The sequence below is a fragment of the Erpetoichthys calabaricus genome, chromosome 4, assembly GCF_900747795.2.
Source record: "Erpetoichthys calabaricus chromosome 4, fErpCal1.3, whole genome shotgun sequence".
NCBI lineage: Eukaryota > Metazoa > Chordata > Cladistia > Polypteriformes > Polypteridae > Erpetoichthys > Erpetoichthys calabaricus.
This window is the reverse complement of record NC_041397.2, coordinates 134,012,267-134,036,285: the sequence shown is the minus strand read 5'-3', so window position 1 is coordinate 134,036,285 and position 24,019 is coordinate 134,012,267. Positions and strand designations below refer to the sequence as shown.

Here is a 24,019-nt window from a genome sequence, read left to right as displayed (position 1 = left end):
TGTACAGTCACGTGAAAGAGTAAGTAAACCCAACAAAATGTTTTTGTTTTCCAACATATGTGGATATACCAAGATTTGCTCTTCATTTAAACAACATCTTATGACCAGTAAGGGCACACTGCACGATAACATGCAGTGAATACACTTGACTTGAGCATTCATAGTTTTCATACTATTTCTCTGTACGTTTAGCATTTGTTTGCTCAGAGGTTGATGTGCTTGCTACTTCCTGAGCAGCTCTTCTTTTCTTCACCCTAGCGGCCCACATCTTCTCTTCTTTCATCAGCATCTTTTCATGTTAAAACTGATTAAGTCAGTGTTTGTGTTGCAGTTACTTAGTATGTTTTCTTTAATTTTTACTTAAGCTGGCACTTAAGTCGTCAATCGGCCTCAAGAATGATTTAAGATATGAAGAGGTGGGGGAAGTGACGGCAAAGGTGGTAGGGATGAGAACGGTGCCCGTACACATGTGCTACATGGCCGCCCTGCTGGCCGCTGCCGAGAGTTGATTCTACAATAAAATAAAATAAAAATAAAAAGAGGAATAACCTTGAAGGTCAATAATCACTCCAAAAGTGGATAGTAGACGTCACGTAGTATATGTGTACCAAATGTCAGGTCAATAGGTCAAATGGTTTGCAAGCTACAGGTGATTTTAAATCCTGGACAGACAAACAAACAGCAACTGTAGCATATTATATACTGTATAAAGATAAAGGTAGCATAATTGGGGAAAAAAATATTCAATGAAAAATAAACAGATAAGCCATTTCTATCTGTGGAAAAAATAACTACACACGTTGACACCAATACCTGATATTGGCCCCTTTGGCAGAAACAAAACTCAAGTATTTTTTTCCTTTAACTATATACGAGTCTCTGACATTGATTGGGAGAAGGTTTTCCCCACTCTTCCATTCAGAATTCTTTCGGATGTGTGATGTTTGAGGAGAGTGTTGCATGCACAGCCCATTTTAAATAACCCCACATGTCCATCCAAGGACCCTCCATTTCATTCTTTTCATTCCATCCTTGGTGGATTTACTGGTATGCTTAGGGTCATTGTCATATAGCAAGGTCCACTTTCGGTTGAGCTTCAGTCTTCTGACAGATAAGTCTCTAGTTATTCTCAAGTACCCTCTGGTACAATGAAGAATTCATAGTGGATTCTATGATTGTGAGCTGCCCAGGATCTGATGCAGCAAAGCAGCAACAACTCATATGATTTCAACCACCATACTTTACAGTCATGGCCAAATGTTTTCAGAATGACACAAGTATTGGTTTTCATAAAGTTTGCTGCTTCAGTGTTTTTAGATTTTTTTGTCAGATGTTTCTGTGGTATACTTAAGTATAATTACAAGCATTTCATGAGTTTCAAAGGCTTTTATTGAAAATTACATTAAGTTTATGCAAAGAGTCAATATTTGCAGTGTTGACCCTTCTTTTTCAAGACCTCTGCAATTCGCCCTGGCATGCTGTCAATCAACTTCTGGGCCAAATCCTGGCTGATGGTAGCCCATTCTTGCATAATCAATGCTTGGAGTTTGTCAGAATTTGTGAGTTTTTCTTTGTCCACCCGTCTCTTGAGGATTGACCATAAGTTCTCAATGGGATTAAGGTCTGGAGAGTTTCCTGGCCATGGACCCAAAATTTCGATGTTTTGTTCCCCGAGCCACTTAGTTATCACTTTTGCCTTATGGCACGGTGCTCCATCATGCTGGAAAAGGCATTGTTCATCACAAAACTGTTCTTGGATGGTTGGGGGAAGTTGCTCTCAAGTATTCTCTGCTTGTAGATGATCTTCAAAGAGAATGGAGTGGTTGATTTTCAATTGTTTTAAGATCTTTAAAAACACTTCCCAAACTCTCATGCATCTGTAACCTTCATTTCTTTTGATCTAGGCTTGGTGAAAACCAAAATTTCAACAACAAAAAGCAAATCAAACTAAATATATGAGGTGTAAATGAGATTCTTCCACAATATCTGTATCTGTAATGATGTTCTAATCATTTGTACATGATCTGGTGTATCTGATTTTAAATTTGAAGATCAAGTGAGAGATCCTTTAGTAAGCAGTTTTTGCTATTGTTAAAATAAAATATATTCAAAAAGTACAAAAAAAGGCATTGTTTAATTTGGTTAGAACACAGGTCATAAAAATGGGATACTGAATGGCAATTCACCAGTACTTCCTAACACTTCATTTACACAGAGCAGCAAACCATTAAGTGACAGCAAAATGCTTTGTTGAGGTACTGATCTACAGAGAATGGTTTGAAAGCTGACTCAAATCATTCTAATTGGATCCATACAATTTCCAGGATTTTTGTGACCTTCATAAACAGGTTTGTTTTGGGAAAATTTAGTACATGGAGTTCTCAAGTAGGAGAAATGGATACCAAATAAAAAAAACAAGGCAATATCAGACACATAGTCTGTTTTACTTAAATGTGGCTGGGAACATGTTTGAGATATTATATCTTGAAAGTATCAAAGGGAAATGTCATACTTACCATATATGTGACAGCTCAGGAATAGAAAGTTTAGATTTTGTAAAAAATTTTTTTGCAACAGAACCTGCGAAAACAGTAGGCAAACATGTTCATTACAAATTACCGAATGACAAAATGTTTCCAGTAGATCATACTAATAAGATGCTCTTTTGACCAATCTATAATGTGACATTCTTTCAAAGTTCTTGCTTACAGAGTATATTGGTTGTGGGGGCCAAACAGTAGTAGTAGTACTCTGCTACCACTGGTGCTGCTGCTTCAACAGTCTAGTATAATGAGTTTGAATCCCACAGGTTGTCTGCACTGGTTTTTCACTGGCTACCCCAGGTTTTACTCCCACATCACAAAGATGCATGTTATGCCAAGTTGTGTTTCTTCCCGAGATGGGCGGCAGCAGGTCTAGGCACTAATTATCACAACTATTACCCTCTCTGTATATACTGTTGTACTTGATTCTTTGCTTATACATTGTTCCTAGGTTCATAAAATTGAGGGATAACCATCATTTCCATTATATTTTTGCTTCCTCAGGCTCTATCCATGCATTTGAGTATCAGTTGTTTTGGATTAACCCAGAATTATTAAGTAACTAGTAATGGTGCACTGTGCAGTGAATACACTTGACTTGAGCATTCATAGTTTTCTTACTCATTCTCTGTATGTTTAGCATTCATTTGCTCTGAGGCTGATGCGCTTGCGCTTCCTGAGCAGCTCTTCTTTTCTCCACCCTAGAGGCCCGCTTCTTATCTTTTTACGTCGGCATCTTTTCATGTTAAAACTGATTACGTCAGTGTTTGTGTTGCAATTACTTATGTTTTCCTTAATTTTTCACTTAAGTTGGCACTTAAGTCTTCAATCTGCCTTAAGAATGATTTAAGATATGAAGAGGTAGGGGAAGTGACAGAGAAGGTGGTAGGGAATTAGAACGGCAGCTGTACGCATTCGCTGCATGGCCGCCCTGCTGATTGCTGCTGAGAGTTGATTCTACAATAAAATAAAATAAAAATAAAAAGAGGAATAACCCTGGAGGTCAATCATCACCCCAAAAGCAGATAGTAGACATCACATAGTATTTGTGTACCAAATTTCAGGTCAATAGGTCAAACGGTTTGCAAGTTACAGGTGATTTAAAATCCTGGACAGACAAACAAACAGCAACGGTAGCATATTATATATAAAGATCTAACAGCATTTGTTTAGGACATACAAATCAAATGCAGAACACTGTGAAAGAGTTCCCTGAGTCTACCACTGCACAGAGATTTCTCATAAAATATGGTGGAAAATTATATATATTTTTTCTTTTGCTTGTGTGCTTTGTAAAATCACCATTAATGACATGGTTCCATTGTTTTCTCCTTTAATCATATATTCTATACATGTTTTATATAATTTGAACAGATTTATCTATGATGATGTTCTAATCAAAAGCAAGGAGATCCAGAATTGTTAGTAATGTATTAATAATCATGATATAAATACTGTAATATGAACTGTGATTAACCAGCAGTCTTTCTAGGTGGATTCCTGTTTTCTGATCTTTGCAGTGAGCACAGGATCCAGCTCCCTGTCATTACACACTGTGAATCTTCTTCATTGAACTTAGTTCCTCTTTACTAATGTAGACTATTCTGAGTTTTTTATTATCTAAAGCAATTTCAATATCCTTTAGATATCAAAAGTCTATACACTCTCAAACCTCCCCTGCAGTCTATTCAATGAGTGTTGCTTCTTTCTTACTGGTAATATGTCTAAATACATTATGTGAGGGCATAAACTGTTTTAAATTGAAAAATAAACATGAAGAGCAAAACAGACTTAGAGGAGACATTGTGTACTCAATATTTGTTGACAAAGAAGGTTGAGGTAAATAAGAACAAGCAGTAGCTAACTCACGAGTTAAACACATTATTTATAATTACATACAGTGCTGTTGTTGGTGCACAACAAGATCTGCGGTCTTTTAAAACTAGTAAAAAAAAATACTTAAAAAAATAAATGTGAAAATTATTAGACTTTTGTCTACAAAATATCACGCATATACACAATGAGAAATAACTTTCCTTTGCTTTACTGCAAACGGCATAAGCTTATGAGGAAGAGAAGGTGCATCACCCTATATATTTTGTAATTCTTTTTGCAATTACATATTTGCCTCTATCTTCAGTTCTTTAATGTTTTTTATAAGAGCCCCTTGCACTACACACACACACGTTGGTCTTGAAATTATATAATTTTTGTATGGCTCATTCATAACATTTGAAAATGAAGCTAGTGGTTATGGTAGTAGAAATACATTAATGAAAAAAAATAACTTTCAGTGTAGAGCCGTGGTGTTCTTCCAGCACATATGGGAATCATAAAAATAAGAAGTGGACCATCTATATATTGTGTTTATAAAGTCAACTGCAGTTTTAACTAGGCTTCCTCTAGTGAACTCCAGTAATAAAGTTGTTTTGAGTGTTTAAATTGTTTGGAACAATTTCCACAAAACAGGTCAATTTCTTGAATATGGCCTGAGGCTGAAATTTGACAATTGTATTGATAGAAAATGGTTCATATTTATTACAAAACAAAAATGTACCTACATTATAATGTATTAAGGGTTTATAGAAATATATACTTCACATTGACCAACATGACCTTATTATTTTTACCTGAAATATGAGAGCTGAGGTCAGACTGTAAGGTTTTAAATTGAACTGTATAATATTCACACTGTTCCTCATTTATCCTCCACAGGTCATCAGGGTAAACAGAAGAGATCTCCTCAGTACTTCTGTCCATAGATTGCAGCTGTACAATAAACAAATATTATTAATGTATTTATTCTCAAAAATATTTTTAAACATGGTTCAGCTAAGGACACTAATAGTATTACAAGGTGAGAGTTTCTCATTCCAACAATCTCTTCATTAAGTGCTGTTGAGTTTCACCCAGCATCGTCAAATTATAAATAAACTTACAACAAATAGTGAAAAAATCAAATGCAATGCAAAAGCTACTGGTGCCACATTTTATGTGTTTCATCAATACACCCTGTATTTGGCTTGTATTTACTGGAATCTATTGCTTATACACTCTCAGGAATATGTGTTATGAATCAAGAATAATGTGGGCTTAATTTGTATTGTAATCACACATTGGTCCCCTTCTAAATTTGTCCTGGTACCAACCATGCTTTGTGCTCTAGTTATTGATATATTTTAATTTTCAATGACACCAGTAGAGGGAGGTCAGATGTCAAAAAAGTTCTATTTACCACATAGTTCACATTTTTTTATTAATTAATGATATTAATGCAACTCAAATTTGGCTACTTTTTTCACTATTTCAGATAATACGATTTACAAATAATATAGTCTGATTGAATATAAGTAGGCAAACACAGTGAAATTACAACTCTTAGCATTTTAGTACAGAGATTACTGGTAAGGGTGTATGGCCTAGTGGTTTCAGAATTGGAAACTATTATGTTACTTGTTTAAACTAAATGTGTGATTTGCTGTGTTAATTTAATCAAGTCACTTAAAATGTCCAGCAAACCCAGACTTGCAAATATGTAGAAAGGCATACAATATTGAATTTATATATTACTACAGGGATGTTTTCATTGCATCATTTAATTTATAAGCCTACCTCTGTTGGTCTGCCACTATTATATTACACATTAGTTTCCTAAAGGACCTTTAGGACAGTTTCACAGAATCTCTGTAGCAACAGAGACCAACAACCACATTTTCAAGGTCAGCACCTTTGATCTTGAGGTGCTGGAGAAGTGGGCATCTTTCTTTAGCCCATACTGCCGTTTCTAAATTAAATGTTGGAAAAGGTTTATTCACTTTTTTCACACTTTTGCTAAAAAAAACAGTCAAAGCATTATAGAGAAAGGAGAGACAAGAGATGTGCCTTTCCATCTCCAAAGAAGTTTAAAACATGTCTTTATAAGCTGATAATTAGCACTGCCATTAACTTAACATAATAATATAATATAATATAATATAATATAATATAATATAATATAATATAATATAATATAATATAATATAATATAATATATAAGTTAGGAGACCTGGGTTTGCTTCCCGGGTCCTCCCTGCATGGAGTTTGCATGTTCACCCCGTGTCTGCGTGGGTTTCCTCCGGGTGCTCCGGTTTCCTCCCACAGTCCAAAGACATGCAGGTTAGGTGCATTGGCAATTCTAAATTGTCCCTAGTGTGTGCTTGGTGTGAGGATGTGTGTGTGCCCTGCGGTGGGCTGGCACCCTGCCTGGGGTTTGTTTCCTGCCTTGCGCCTTGTGTTGGCTGGGATTGGCTCCAGCAGACCCCCGTGACCCTGTAGTTAGGATATAGCGGGTTGGATAATGGATGGATAATATAATATAATATAATATAATATAATATAATATAATATAATATAATATATCTGCATGTTGCTAGAACATTTGAGGCCGTACACTACTAAAAAAAGCAGAACCTACTCATCGATCAATAGAGTATGTTGCCAAAAAAGTAATTAGATTCCATAAAGCTTTTGCTAGCTTTAATCATAAATCCACTTCAGTGGCTCAGGTGGAGGAAAATGTAGGAGGTACAATTCTAATGTGCAGTTTTGCTCTTAAACGTTCATGTTATTTGGTGGTGAAATAACTGATGTATACAGTTACTAAAATACAGTATTTGGAAGTGTACTGCAAGACCCAAATGGATATGACATGTATACTGACTAATAATGATCAACATTTAAGAATAAAACACTAACTTATAATAAACAGCTACATCCTTATGAAGTTTTAAAATATTACCTTCAAGGCAGTGGAATGTGAATGTGAAGTGCTAATTCCATAGTTACTTGAAGATACTCCTTCTTTCAGGGTAGCAGTCAGACTTGAATGCTTTGTTTCACTGGACACTGAAAGGCGAAAAAGAAATATTAACTTATGAAAGAATGTATAACATATAGAAAGAAATGTCTAAATGATTACAAAATTAGTATGACGTTTGCTTGTGTGAAGAAAACTAGGAAATATTTAATAACGTAAAATTACAATATAGTTTAATGGTTTTAATTAAAGCAGTCTTGCTTCAGAATTACTGATGTAAACTGACCTAACCCTTTAAAATGCATCCTTGTATCTAAATCCAGTTACAGAGATTCTGAACCAAAATTACTTCTTTATCTATCGATCAATTGCATAACCCACTCAGTGTACAGCATAAATACACACATACTGTACACAAATAGACCCCAATCCATAGGTCTGTACTGAAGTTGAATCCATTTACAGTTCACAAAAATGAAAAATATACATTTCTGAATTCTGTGTCTCTTAAATTATTAGCAGAAACTTAAAGTAATAAATTACATTTTGTAGTAAACAGCCTTATTCTCAGCACACAGTCTTGATGCCTTTCTGCAATTTGTGAATTGCACATGTGTAACTAGTATAGGGATGAACAAAAGTGTGTTCTAAAACAGACTAGCTTCCCTTCTTGACAGGTTCTGCAGGTGACTGTGACATTTTTGTTAATTTATTATTTTATTTTGTATGATTGTGCTTTGTATTTAGGGATCCAAGATATCCATCACATGGTATACTTGTATATGTAATGTTGCATGGTATGGTCACATAATGTTAGAAGCCATTTTTGGATGCTATATAGTGGAACTGGATCCACATTCTGATCATCAGTCCATCAGTGATCTTTTTAGAATTGCAAGAAGTCACTTTTGTGATTGGTACAGCTGCTCCTGAATCCTGGTATGAGAAAACCCCACATATCATGTACTGTTCAACTCATCTTCAAGTCTACTAATACATGGCATTGGGGTCTTTGGGGGATCCCCCTGTTTTTTGACCTTCTAGTCCCAAAAGACCCTTATTTTTAGGCAATTTTAGACCGCATCTTATACAGGAAATTACACTTTTTTGATAAACAGAAAACCATTAGGTGTCTTCAGCAAAAACGATCAGAAGGACTTGAAGCCACATTAAATATCAGCCACATTAAACATCAGCAGATGTTAAAGTTACTTCTTTTCATAAAACATTGAAAAAATGGGGATTGATAATAAAAGCATGTGGAGTGTTGCTGTATGATATTTTAAGGTTGCTAATCATAAGTATGATAATATTTTTGATATATGATTCTTTGCTGGTGGTCCTTGCTCACTAATAGCCACTCCCAGAAGTTTAAAAATGATAAATTTCAAACATAAGCACGTGGGGAATTGTTTTAGTCTGTTTCAGGGCCAGTGATTACAAGCATGATTTTATTATTGATTTTTTTTATCCTTTACTGGCGATCTAATCCTCTATTAACTTTTATTAAAGAATGAAAAATGAAAAATTTAATTTCAATCGAAAATATTTAGAGTTTAAACATTTAAACTGAAGGACACAGCACAATATTTGACACAACTATTTTTGTTTATTATGTACTTCTACCTAAGAAGTAAATCATTAAATTTCTTATGAACACCCTGATTTAGAGCACCTTATGATAATTCAGACTTTTTACAATTTCATTTTGTTTAACTCTTGATGCCCTTTTTACCAGGGTGTGCATTTACTTATTAATTTATTTAGAGCTTCCAAGCATATGTTGATGTTTTCTGCTCCTGTTTGCTTTACTTGTTTCAAATGGTTTGTTTTTTAATATTAACAGCACTATGGTGCTTAAATGCTCTTTTAGAAGCTAAAGTAGGCAGTTTCTCAAATGGCCTGTGCAGATCTGATAGGTGAAGCAAGCTCTTTTGATCTATAAAAAGATATGCTTATGAATCTATCATGGCGTTCAAACCATGTCTTGTCAAAGCTTTTTTTTTTTTTAAAAATTGTCAAATGTTCAGAATATCTTCGATAACTGGATTCAATAAAAAAATCCACTGCAGCCAGCATAGGCTAGCTACTAAAGTAATTGATGAAAAGTAAACTATACTGTCTAAAGTAATTGGGTGCTGTGTGCTACATGAAATGTTTGTTTTGATTCCTGAACAGAAGCAATACACTTTTTTAAGTTTAATGACAGAGAGTATTGTAACATCTGTATTTTGTGTTACACGTTGAATATATAGTACAGTAAAGCTTGTACCTTTGTTAGCTTTCTGGACATCCCTTCTTTTGTCATTTTCTTAAAGAACCACAATACTTAACACACTTCATGATTTTTTTCCAAAACGTGTAGCGAGGCTACATAGTAATAGTGTTTTCCATGTTTGTGCTGAGTGTGTTTTGTTTCCATCATCCCGTTTGCTGTTTATAATGTGTGCGTCAGTGAATTTTGTCCCCATAAATACAGAGGGGACGGATGAGGGAGAGACCACAGTCCCAAGATGTAAAGCACCTGTTCACAATCAGTTACATCCTGCTCTTTACTATTTAAACAATCAGGAGGGAAAAGAGGAGAGGAAGGAGAAAGACGGAGATTTCACTTTACGACTACGAACTACCATTACCTGCTATTTTTCACATCTCGTTTTGTATCCAGTTTGTTTTTTATTCTGCCGGATTTACTTCAGTTCAATCATCGCCAGAGACCCCGGGGTTGGCCGTCATTATCCACCACACGCCAAGGACTAACACAGTGAGATTGTTCCATTTTCCGGGAGATTCAAACACATCCATTCTTTCAGTCATCCGTATTCAGGACAGTAATATACCCGGACTCAAGTTCACGATCATTGTCACTCCGTATTCATTCATTGTTTTTATTCGTGTTGTTTGTTATATGTTACAGGGGCAAGGGAGGGTTATTGTGTATATATATATGGTGTTGTCACGTTGCTGCTTTGGTGGAGAGATATACATATATATTTTTTGTACGTGGGGAATGTGCAGTAGTGTTTTGTTTTGTTCCTTTTAATATATTCACTTATTTGACATACCTGCTTTTGCGTGCTTGTGTAAACCGTCGATTGAGGGTAAAATATTATGTTAGAGGTACGGCTTGATGTACTGTATAAGATTCATCTCAGTAATTTATCCAGGCCACAGGTCTTGGTAGTGTATCTGCCGGCTGGGTAAGGGGTTGGCTGTTACAAACATTCAGATATATCAGAAAGCAATCATTACTACACAGGGTAACTGGAAAATGGAAGATTCATTAAATCTATAATACTGAACCAGCAGAACCTTTGCACCATTTCCCATGGCATGTCAATTTTTCAACTTCAGTAAAAGTACATCACACGGAATTTGAAGAAAAACTGTACGGTCTGAATGTTTAAGTTGGGGCATTCTCCTAAAAAATAATTAAGCACAGTGTATAGTATGTGCAAATTAGAACTTTATTAAATGAACCTTGCCCAACTTTCCTAATCATCCTTCAACACCCATTGATTGAAGCAAACTAGGTTGTGGAAATGAAGATATAGATAGAATTTGCAGATGCTATAAGCTTACCTCAAAGAGCACACCATGGTGTTTATGTTCTAAGACAACATTGTGAATGTTAAATTTTAATTAGAATCACAGATAATGAATAAAATCAGCAATGGATAAGGCACACTCCTCATCAGTTTGTGTAAAACATGTTGTAATTCAAGTAAAAACTATAATTCGCACATATCTGTCTTGACTAAGATCATCTAAAATATATTTATGAGAAGACTCAAACTGTGAATGATGTTACTGAGTACCTGCCTCACAAGAAAAAAACCAGTATGTTCTCAGAATATCCTACAGTATATTCATATCATATTAGGGAAAAAAAATGATTGTCTGAAGGCTTTTGATTAACCCAGCCACAGGGGATGCACAAACCAGTGTGTTTCTTCGTGCTGGTCCCAAGCCCAAATAAATGGGGAGGGTTACATCAGGAAGGGCATCTGGTGTAAAATTTTGCCAATTCAATATGCGGACAACAATACAAATTTCCATACTGGATCGGTTGAGCCCGGGTTAACAATGACCGCCACCAGTACTGTTAGCCAAAAGGGTGCTGGCGGAAACTGGGCTACTATTGGCCAAAGACAAAGAAGGAGAAGAAGAGGGGGGGGGGGGGGGGGGGGAGATATGTCCAGAGGCAGGAGGAGAGGAGGAAAGTAAAGAGAGTGGAACTGAGGGTAAGAACTTTGAATGTTGGTAGTATGACTGGTAAGGGGAGAGAGTTAGCAGATATGATGGAGAGAAGGAAGGCTGATATACTGTGTGTGCAAAAGACTAAATGGAAGGGGAGTAAGGCCAGGTGGATTGGAGGTGGATTCAAATTGTTCTATTATGGTGTGGATGGGAGGAGAAATGGGGTAGGAGTTATTCTGAAGGAACAGTATGTCAAGAGTGTTTTGGAGGTGAAAAGAGTGTCAAGCAGAGTAATGATTATGAAGCTGGAAATTGGAGGTGTGATGATGAATGTTGTTAGTGCATATGCACCGCAAGTTGGGTGTGCAATGGGTGAGAAAGAAGATTTTTGGAGTGAGTTGGATGAAGTGATGAACAGTGTACCCAAGAGACAGAAAGTGGTGATTGGAGCGGATTTCAATGGGCATGTTGGTGAAGGGAACAGTGGAGACGAGGAGGTGATGGGTAGGTATGGTGTCAAGGAGAGGAACGAAGAAGGTCAGAGGATAGTGGATTTTGCCAAAAGGATGGACATGGCTGTGGTGAATACGTATTTTAAGAAGATGAAGGAACATAGGGTTATGTACAAGAGTGGAGGAAGATGCACACAGGTAGATTGCATCCTATGCAGAAGAGCTGATCTGAAAGAGATTGAAGACTGCAAAGTGGTGGCAGGGGAAAGTGTAGTTAAGCAGCATAGGATGGTGGTCTGTAGGATGACGTTGGAGATCAAGAAGAGGAAGAGAGTGAGGGCAGAGCCAAGGATGAAATGGTGGAAGTTGAAAAAGGAAGACTGCAAGATTGAGTTAATGGAGGAGGTGAGACAGGCACTGGGTGGCAGTGAAGAGTTACCAGACAGCTGGGAAACTACAGCAGATGAAGTTAGGGTTACAGCAAGAAGTGTGCTTGGCGTGACATCTGGTAAGAGGAAGGAGGAAAAGGAAACATGGTGGTGGAATGAGGAAATACAGGAGAGTATGCAGAGGAAGAGGATGGCAAAGAGGAAGTGGGATAGTCAGAGAGATGCAGAAAGTAGACAAGAGTACAAGGAGATAAGGCACAAGGTGAAGAGAGAGGTGGTGAAGGCTAAAGAAAATGTGTATGATGAGTTGTATGAGAGGTTGGACACTAAGGAGGGAGAAAAGGACCTGTACCGATTGGCTAGACAGAGGGGCCGAGATGGGAAAAATGTGCAGCAGATTAGGGTGATAAACGATAAAGATGGAAACATACTAACAAGCGAGAAGAGTGTGCAGAGCAGATGGAAAGAGTACTTTGAGAGGCTGATGAATGAAGTGAATGAGAGAGAGAGAAGAGGTTGGATGATGTAGAGATAGTGAATCAGGAAGTGCAACGGATTAGCAAGGAGGAAGTAAGGACAGCTATGAAGAGGATGAAAAATGGAAAGGCTGTTGGTCCAGATGACATACCTATGGAAGCATGGAGGTGTTTAGGAAAGATGGCAGTGGAGTTTTTAAACCAGATTGTTTAATGGAATCTTGGATGCCTGAGGAGTGGAGAAGAAGTGTACTGGTGCTGATATTTAAGAATAAGGGGGATATGCAGGACTGCAGTAACTACAGGGGAATAAAATTGATGAGCCACAGCATGAAGGGTGCCTCGAGAGGAGCTGTGGTATTGTATGAGGAAGTCGGGAGTGGCAGAGAAGTACGTAAGAGTTGTACAGGATATGTACGAAGGAAGTGTGACAGCGGTGAGGTCTGCGGTAGGAGTGACTGATGCATTCAAGTTGGAGATGAGATTACATCAGGGACTGGCTCTGAGCCCTTTCTTATTTGCAATGGTGATGGACAGGTTGACATACGAGATTAGACAGGAGTCCCCATGGACTATGATGTTTGTTGATGACATTGTGATTTGTAGCAATAGTAGGGAGAAGGTTGAGGAGACCCTGAAGAGGTGGAGATATGCTCTATAGAGGAAAGGAATGAAGGTCAGTAGGAACAAGACAGAATACATGTGTGTAAATGAGAGGGAGGTCAGTGGAATGGTGAGGATGCAGGGAGTAGAGTTGGCGAAGGCGGATGAGTTTAAATACTTGGGATCAACAGTACAGAGTAATCGGGATTGTGGAAGAGAGGTGAAAAAGAGAGTGCAGGCAGGGTGGAATGAGTGGAGAAGAGTGTCAGGAGTAATTTGTGACAGATGGGTATCAGCAAGAGGGAAAGGGAAGGTCTACAGGATGGTAGTGAGACCAGCTATGTTATATGGGTTGGAGACGGTGGCACTGATCAGAAAGCAGGAGACAGAGCTGTAGGTGGCATAGTTAAAGATGCTAAGATTTGCACTGAGTGTGACGAGGATGGATAGGATTAGAAATGAGTACATTAGAGGGTCAGCTCAAGTTGGATGGTTTGGAGACCAAGTCAGACAGGCAAGATTGCGTTGGTTTGGACATGTGCAGAGGAGAGATGCTGGGTATATTGGGAGAAGGATGCTAAGGATAGAGCTGCCAGGGAAGAGGAAAAGAGGAAGGCCTAAGTGAGTGGTGGCACTGAGGCAAGGGATCTGCACTGGCAACCGGAAGGTTGCCGGTTCGAATCCCGTAAATGCCAATAGAGACTCTGCTCTGTTGGGCCCTTGAGCAAGGCCCTTAACCTGCAATTGCTGAGTGCTTTGAGCAGTGAGAAAAGCACTATATAAATGCAAAGAATTATTATTATTATTAAGCAAAGATTTATGGATGTGGTGAGAGAGGACATGCAGGTGATGGGTGTAACAGAGCAAGATGCAGAGGACAGAAACACATGAAAGAAGATGATCCGCTGTGGCAACCCCTAACGGGAGCAGCCGAAAGAAGAAAAAGAAGAAGAAGAAGAAGAAGGCTTTTGATTAATAATTACTCAAAATCTTCTCATAACCTTATTTGTTCTAACAAATGACAACATTCTGTCACGAAACATCTATGCCATTATTTTATACTACACTGCCTGCTTGTCCCTCTTATTTTACTCAATTGAAGGAATTCTATTCTTCCCCCTGTACCTCAACGTAAAATGACACCTTATTTTACTTAATATTAAAGAAAATCAAATTTTCTCTACCATCAAAAGCTTTTTCAGAAAGACAAAAATGAATTAAAGCTGTACTAAAATAAATTGAATCTTTGTTCATCTTTTGATGTTTCAATATATAGGAGGAACTACTGTAATGTAAAAAGGTTTTTTTGTTCACATAACTGTAGGATCTGAGTAGGGCAGATGGGCTAATATTGATTTGATCTAAAATACAAATGTATAGAATAAGCTATTGAATGAATAGTTATTTGTTCAGTGCTGCCTCAATAGGCTCTGCCCCACAAAGACTCTGAACTGGATTGGGATGGTTTCAAAATGTTAGATTATTTTTTATTTTTATGGCAAATGCAGAAATCAATGTTCTTTTCTTTTTTGCATATGTATGGGGAGCATAAACAGCTCTTAGCTATACAGTATCATTCCATCTCATTTTAGATAGCTCAACTGATGTGACTGAATTCATAAACATGTTATAACTAGGGTTTTCCCTTAAAGAGACAGAGTTTATTTACATATTTAAAAAAGAACAGGGAAAAGTCCTTTCAACCAATATATCTTAAGAAAGTAAATACTTATTGATGATTAAGATAATTTATCTTGTTCAAAATATTATAAACAGTCAAGACTGTCAAAAAACAACAGCACAATTCAGTGAGATTTGGTTCAAAAACACACCGTGATCACCTAACTGTTATTTAAGGCATATACAGTAGTCACAAAGTCTGTATCATATTCAGAACAGGCTCTAGGTTTTTCAATTTCCTAAGCAAAGGTGAAAATGCTGCTTGTAAATCAGGTTAAATATATTGCCTAGTACACCATGGGGTGGTGCCTCCTTGATGTTTTGAGTGTGATGTTACACCGTTATTATAATGAAAAGTGGGTGATGTTTATCTGACATTTATTATTCTGAAGAGTTTTGAGGGATATTTTTCTCCTTGGTGTTGTATTGAGTTCAAGTATTTTTATAGCTGCATCTGTGATGGTTGGCAAATTGCCACTCCTGGCGACCAAATAGTTTTCCAACAGATACAACTTTATTTGTCCCCTGGGAGAAATTTGGCAACACAGAGCCTCTGTAAATGGCTGCTGCTTGCACAACATCCGGAAGTATCTATGCCTCTACTGTAGAACCAGCCCTGCCCATAGCATACTGTATATTATAATACTGTATATTGAACTTCAGTTTCAGAATCAAATCACAGTTACCTTATTTCTATGAAAAACATGGTGTACTTCTTCAGCCACAATTCATTAACTTGAAAGTGTCATTTTATCTACCAAAAAAAATATATACTAATTGTTTCTTGTATAGAAAAACATATTGAATATTTGACCTCCCTTTGATTAATACTTAATTTCACAATACATTCAAATCCTACACTATAAATTATTTAGTACATCAGTATTTATGTCTGATATAAACTCTAAGAACTCTAAGAACATCACAGTACCTAAGACTTATAAAATTCTGCATTATGATCATAAACATTAGCATATAAATTTTAGCATATAAGTTTTATTACTGGGCAGCAAACATACAAGCCATTAAAACCTGGACACAAAAAAATGAACATACACAGGCTTGGCCCGCAATAGAATTAAAATCCTGTAGTACTTCTTTATACTCTCTGCTCTGCACTCCAGTAAATGGAAGTTATCGCAAATATACTAATAACCCAATTGTGCTTTACTCACTCAGAATATGGAACCAACTTAGAAAGCATTTTAAGATGGAAAATCTTTTATCTGTGGCACCTCTGCAAGAGAACCACCTCTTTCAACCCTCTCAAACATATCCAGTTTTTAATACCTGGAAAAGATTTGGGATTAAATTGTTCAGAGATCTTTATATAGACAATATCTTTGCATCCTTTGAACAATTACGTTCCAAATTCAACCTCCCAGCTTCACATTTCTTTCACTATCTTCAAATTAGAAACTTTGTTAAACAGAAACTGCCTGATTTTCCTCATCTCGTACCCTCCACCACGCTGGAAAAAATACTGCTCAATTTCGGGGAATTAGACACCATTTCCACATTACAGTAATCCCTCCTCCATCGCGGGGGTTGCGTTCCAGAGCCACCCGCGAAATAAGAAAATCAGCGAAGTAGAAACCATATGTTTATATGGTTATTTTTATATTGTCATGCTTGGGTCACAGATTTGCGCAGAAACACAGGAGGTTGTAGAGAGACAGGAACGTTATTCAAACACTGCAAACAAACATTTGTCTCTTTTTCAAAAGTTTAAACTGTGCTCCATGACAAGACAGAGATGACAGTTCTGTCTCACAATTAAAAGAATGCAAACATATCTTCCTCTTCAAAGGAGTGCACGTCAGGAGCAGAGTCTGTCAGAAAGACAGAGAAAAACAAACAAATCAATAGGGCTGTTTGGCTTTTAAGTATGCGAAGCACCGCCGGTACAAAGCTGTCGAAGGCGGCAGCTCACACCCCCTCCGTCAGGAGCAGGGAGAGAGAGAGAGAGAGAGAGAGAGAGAGAGAGAGAGCCAGAGAAAAACAAACAGTCAAAAATCAATACGTGCCCTTCGAGCTTTTAAGTATGCGAAGCACCGTGCAGCATGTCGCTTCAGGAAGCAGCTGAACAGAAGATAGCAACGTGAAGATAATCTTTCAGCATTTTTAGACGAGTGTCTGTATCGTCTAGGTGTGCGAACAGCCCCCCTGCTCACACCCCCTACGTCAGGATCAGAGAAAGTCAGTGCAAGAGAGAGAGAAAAGTACGTTGGGTAGCTTCTCAGCCATCTGCCAATAGCGTCCCTTGTATGAAATCAACTGGGCAAACCAACTGAGGAAGCATGTACCAGAAACTAAAAGACCCATTGTCCTCAGAAATCCGCGAACCAGCAAAAAATCCGCGATATATATTTAAATATGCTTACATATAAAATCCGCGATAGAGTGAAGCCGCGAAAGGCGAAGCGCGATATAGCGAGGGATCACTGTATATAAAATCTTATTAGAATCCCTTCTTTTCAAAGATCCAAGAGGACAATGGGAAAAAGATCTCTTAATCAATATATCAGAAAAGGAGTGGAAGGTAGCATTGCAGAGAATTCACTCAAGCTCCATATGCGCAAAGCATAGAATTATTCAACTAAAAATTATATATCGAGCTCATCTGTCTCGCTTAAAACTGTCCAAAATGTTTCCAGGGCAAGATCCAACCTGCGAACGCTGCAACCAAGCTCCTACCTCACTGAGTCACATGTTTTGGGCCTGCACCAAATTAACATCATTTTGGACCAAAATTTTTAAGTGCCTTTCAGACAGCTTTGGTATCACAATCCCTCCTCACCCATTAACAGCTGTGTTCGGTGTTCTTCCAGATGGACTTGAAGTGGAGAAGGACAAGCAAACGGTGATTGCATTCACTACACTTTTGGCACGCAGACTTATTTTGTTAAATTGGAAGAATCCTAACTCTCCTCTGATAAGTCAGTGGGAAACCGATGTTTTATATTATTTGAAATTGGAAAAAAATCAAATTCTCAGAGGATCTGTACAGAACTTTTTCAAAACCTGGCAGGATCTAATCAATAATATTTTAGAATAAGAAGAAATAATTATTTCCGCATTTCTTTCCCTTCTCCATTTTTTATTTACCTATATATATTTTTCCTTTCTTTTGTTTATTTTTGCCCTATTAAAAAGCCCTAAACAATTCTCCTTTGGCCATGCTCTCCTTCTCAAGGGTGGGGTTTGATTTGTCTTCAATTCTTTTTTGTATAAATTGATCTATTTGTATGGAATGATTACAATAAAATTAATAAATAAAATTAAAAAAAATAAATAAATAAGGGGAAATTGGGCAAACAGCCAAGAAATGATGGGCAAGGCTCAATTAATAAGTAGTCATTGGTACTGAAGCACTTGTAAGCTGCTAATTGTTATGTAATTTTATTTTCTGTTACATTAAGTTCCTGTTACATAGATTAATTTAAATGTGGTACATATACAAAATTATCCAAGACTATAGAATGAGAATTAAGCATCATTGCATGAAATACACTTGTTTTGACTACATTTGCCACTCACTTGTTTTTTAAAACTAGACTGCAAAGGCATATGGAACTACTGTACACACAGTTAAATAGGAGCACCATGCTTTTTAAAGATCAAACAGTCCACGGTTCAATATCTCTTCTTGAGCTGCAGATAATTGGCAATAAGTCTTAGTCAATTTGTTTTATTAGCACTGCAAATATATAATTCATTTTTATTAAAATTAGGGTTTTATTGCAATGTTAGCATTTTAATGTACTGTATCTAAGTTAGACAAGCTGCTCATGTGAATTATACACCTAAATAGAGCAGAAATCTATACTCTTTTTTAATCTATTGCTTTGCAGAAAAAATATATTATTGCCTTAAAACCTGTAACAAAAGCAGAAATTAGCATGGGAATATTTATACACAATAAATTCATCAGTCTGAGATTCTTACCTATTCTAACAGCATGACATTCATCTCAAGAAGGTTTAGGCTTTCTTTATTCACATTTGTAATCTTGTAAGGCAATATTTTTTTTAGGTTTGCCCAAAGCTGAAACATTTGATAAGATTGTTATTATCCCAAACAATACTTTTATTGATTATATTACTTTCTAATCAGATAGTTAAAAAAAAATATTCCAATACAAAATCCAATTACATTAGGCAAAAAATAATAAGGTACTAAATAAAGAAGCAGCTAGCACCAATGGAATGTTGACTTTGAATTTGTTCCCTGATAATTTAAGGGCAATTATTTTTAACATATTTAACATGGATGAAACATGATTATTTTGACATTTACTGTACCTTTTTTGAACTTTTACAGGTAAGGAATACATTTATGTCCTATTGCAATTTACTGGCACTTTCTCTTATTTGTCCTGTGCCAGCTGAGCAAGAAATCACACAGAAGTGCTTGAGATGCACAAAAAGTCAATACATCAGCTGAGTTTACCCACTAAGGTCATCAGCCTCTTCTCCAGCTCATTCTAAAAATGCCACAAAGGTATGTGGCTGTCATTCTTTTTTTGAACATACACTGAGGGAAAAAAGCAAATATATATATAGGGAAAAGCAATGTATGCTGGCTCCATAACAAACATTAAATAGATTTAAAAGAGATATAAAAAAAACAATCATTTTCCTGCCACAGCTGTGGATAGGGTGCAGCAGGAGGCATTACTCTCTTGCTACCACCAGAACAGTATCTGAGGCTCAAATGGCATCTTGGAGGCATTCTGTCTGAAATCTACACGTTCTCCTCCGGGTCGCGTGAACATTCACTGGGAATTTCCTTTCACAGTTCACAGACATACAAATAGGTCCACTGGTGAACCCACATTGATCTAGTGTGCATATGGATGTTATGCAATCAATTGTTTTATTACTACAGATATAAGCTTTAGCGGAAACAGGATAGAACAGGTGTTAAAGTGGAAGTGTGAATGGCCAAGAATATTTGAAATAACTATAATCTAATCTGATAACATTTTCAAGTGGGCCATCAAAAAGAAAAACTCTTTTAAAAGAATACTAAGAACATATGACCATATGTGCTTTTCTACACTGTATAATCCTATGGTTTAAAGGTAAACTAACCAATAAATTTAATTAACAAAATTTTCAAAATATTAGCTAACTGTTCTGTAATATGAATTTCAATCACTTGCTGTGGTGTAGGAAACCTTAAATCGATTGTATATATGCTCATATATTACTGTCACAAAACAAAAATGTTAAATTTTTGCCATTTATTAAACTCCAAGTAATGTTTTTCCTTCTCTCAAAATGGAAACATTCCTATTCCATTGGCAGAGCTAGTGGTGACTAGAGTGTGTACCTTGATGTCTAATGCTGAAAAAATTGTGATACATTTTGGTATCAAGGCTCATAGAGTATAACATTAATTAGACATCAACCATTATACATTTTCACTGTATTCTAGCAAAGACAACTTATTAGATTTATTTTTGTTTATTTTGAGTAAAAATGGATTGGATGATCTGAGGCTAGGGACTGCTTTTCTTCAGTATCCTCTTGTGTCTCAACCCTCTTGTTCTGTACTTCCTTTCTCGAGTGCATTCACATAAAGACTGCTTCTTCAAATTCTGTCATTTCAAGACATTTTTTCTCATCTACTGCTTTTGACCACCACCTATGGTAGATGGCCCCCATTACCAGCTGTGAAAGTATCATTTGTATTTTTGCAAATGAAGGCAACTCTCAACGTTCCTCCTAGGCCTTTCGATATTCTCATGTATGTCAGCCTCCTTTACGCGTTGCATCCTGTCAAAATTGTGTTTGACTGAGCAACTAAACAGACTAATGACATTGCTCAGTGGAAACAGACATATGTACATGAGTATATTAGCATTTTATTACATGGACTCATTTGTAAAGTTTGTAATGACACTTGGTAACAGTGCTCTGAGGCTGCACTCAAAGAAGAGTGCTATACAAAAAAAACTAAATTGGATTGAATTTAGTCTTTAATTTGTAAAATCAGCACTCCCTTCTTTGCATCATTTTACTGAATAAAAATATCCATCAATTTTCTTAGCTATTATATCTCAAACTTGTAGCGATAACATGCAACCATCTTGCAGAAAACATTTTAATTTGGAACAAGATATTAGACCAGTATTAATGCAAAACAATAGTAGCTAATTACTAACATGCTAGACTTCAATAACTGCAGAAAGATTTGCTATGGTTACCAAAAAATGAAAACTTCACTCAGTTAGGGACTACTTTGATCTTCAAAATGAAACCGCTGCTCATTATAATCTACTTTGTATAACAAGTCTAAAACCACAATACTTGTGTTTGCATGTTCCTTATGTCAGACACATGAGTTTTCAGATTTAACTCTAAAAAACAAGCAGGAATGCATACTGTAAATAAATGACACTATGCAAGTATTCAAAGGTGATAACACAAAAGCAAAACAGTGCATTTTTCTTGCCTTTATATTCCAAGACTTCTGTGGCCAAGCATAGCTTAGAACGTCAATGAATTCAGTGAAAGCAGTGTATAGGCTAGTGTATTGTGTATTGTTAGTTGTAGCTACATTTACACTGCACTTATTGCAAAATGTATGGGAGAGAAATTAGTAATAGTCACAGCATTTGTTTGTGGATTTTAGTCATATCAGTTGTTTAATTTGAAATTTTATCTTTATGGGTCTATTACAGGGGTAGGCAACGTCGGTCCTGGAGTGCCACAGTATGTGCAGGTTTTTGTTCCAACCCAGTTCCTTAACGAGAACTCAATTATTGCTGATGAAGCACATATTGCTTAAGTGACATTTTAATGCTTCATTTTAGTGGTCTCGCTTGTTAAGGTTCTCCAACATTAATTGCTTATTTCAATCTTAAACTGCTGCATTCAGTGTTTTAATTGCTCCTTATTAGCAATAAGATGTAAAACAGGGGTAGGCAATGTCGGTCCTGGTGAGCCGCAGTGGCTACAGGTTTTCATTCCAACCCAATTGCTTAATTAGAAACCAATCATTGCCAATCTCAGACCTTATTTAATTTTATGGCTTGTTAGTCTGTGCAATGTAAGGCTTTTATATCGTAGATTTTTTTCCTTTCCAAGGATATCATCCAAATGATTTGAAGCCTAAAACAGATCATTTTCAGTCTGTCACATTTTTCTATTAAGTGTTTTATTAAATCAAACCGTGCATGATGAACACACACAGATGTAATTGGAAAAAAGCTAGCTGGAGAACTGCTGGCTGCTTTGTCTTTTACATCTTATTGCTAATAAGGAGCAATTAAAACACTGAATGCAGCAGTTTAAGATTGAAATAAGCAATTAAGGTTGGAGAACCTTAACAAGCGAGACCACTAAAATGAAGCATTAAAATGTCACTTAAGCAATATGTGCTTCATCAGCAATAATTGAGTTCTCGTTAAGGAACTGGGTTGGAACAAAAACCTGCACATACTGCGGCTCACCAGGACCGACGTTGCCTACCCCTGGTCTATTATACTCATTTGCACTGCTACTTTTTGCTACTACTTTTGCTATAAAGGGCTATAAGTGATAAAATATTGTATCGATATGATTTTCATTCCAGTTAATTACGTTGCAACATAAGATAAACATGAAATAACCTTTAATGTTGAAAATAACATCTAATTTTTTTTTCACTGGATGAAGCTACTTAATTATGTAACACAGAGAATGAAATGAAAAAAAAGGAGTTCAGCGCTATGATTCAGATTTGAATTGAAATCCATGTTTTCACAGGCGTATGAATTTTCATTGTGATCCATAAATAAGTTTTAATATGCTCATGTCTTTACAACAGGGGAAGAAAATGTGTTATATATGCCTCAACATCATAAGCGGTTATGAGTGGCAATGTAAACATAGCCTTGGATAATAAAAAATCCTCTAAGTTTAATTTGGCAGAATTAGTTACTTGTTACTTATTAACTTAATGCTGGTGAAATTTGAAAAATTATTTTTGTATATTCTTTAACTTCCTGCTCATATTTAAATTTAGCTAAGACACAAGTTACTTAATAAAGTTCTGTGATAAACAAAAGAGATCAAGTACAGAGTTTTAAAACCAAACACATTTTTAAAATGCACAGTAATAAACCATACCAAAATACTAAAATAGTGAAACTAAAAGAATATTTGTAAGTTTTCTATTCCAACTTCTTTTCTTTAGTTAGTTTCATTTTAAAATTAACTTGAGGGGATAGGGCATTAACTTCTCTCCATATTAATTATTCTTAACATCTTATATATAATTCGCCAGCCTACTCACTCACTCACTCACTCATACACTCACGTCTGTCCGAAGCCGAATGCGCAGTCGCCTTCTGCGCACGTCCGAAGCCAAATGTGCAGTCGCCTTCTGCGCAGCTGCCCGAAAAACCTTACGAGGCCGACATCGCGGCAGGCGGCGGATTTACGGCCGCAAAAATTCAAAGAGAAAGGCGACTTTGATTAAAGCTCTAGAGGCCTGAAAGGTGATTTCGACTACAGCTCGAGGCCTAATTACGCATTCATTCAATACACCTATATCAGGTTTGTGGTGCTTATACTTATTACTATTCCACTCGTGCCCGTTTCATCTTACGTTGTCGAAACGGGCTCTTTCTCTAGTTAATAAATAATTTTAATTATATTGCTTTTAATGGATGAATTTTAAAACAAAATATACTATTACAGTATATCACAAAAAAAGACTGACAGCAGGCAAAGAAAGAGAAGTTTTGGAAAATGCTGTGATTCATTTGGAACTGCCAGGCTTAACATATTTTGTTTAGTTAGTCTCTGGCCAAGACATGGTGGTGTCATCGTATTTAAGCCAGGGCCACCCCCTGACCCCCAGTATATGTTTAAGTTCTTTTTTTTGG

At 36.6% G+C, this 24,019-nt stretch overlaps 1 protein-coding gene across 1 annotated transcript in view; it reads right to left on the bottom strand.

Moving 5' to 3' along the window:
• Positions 1-24,019, bottom strand: part of reps2 (RALBP1 associated Eps domain containing 2) — a 241,800-nt gene that overhangs the window by 136,072 nt on the left and 81,709 nt on the right. The window contains 3 exon segments of the mRNA XM_028799808.2: positions 2,517-2,580; positions 5,174-5,312; positions 7,321-7,427. Of these exon segments, the coding sequence (XP_028655641.1) occupies positions 2,517-2,580; positions 5,174-5,312; positions 7,321-7,427 (310 nt within the window).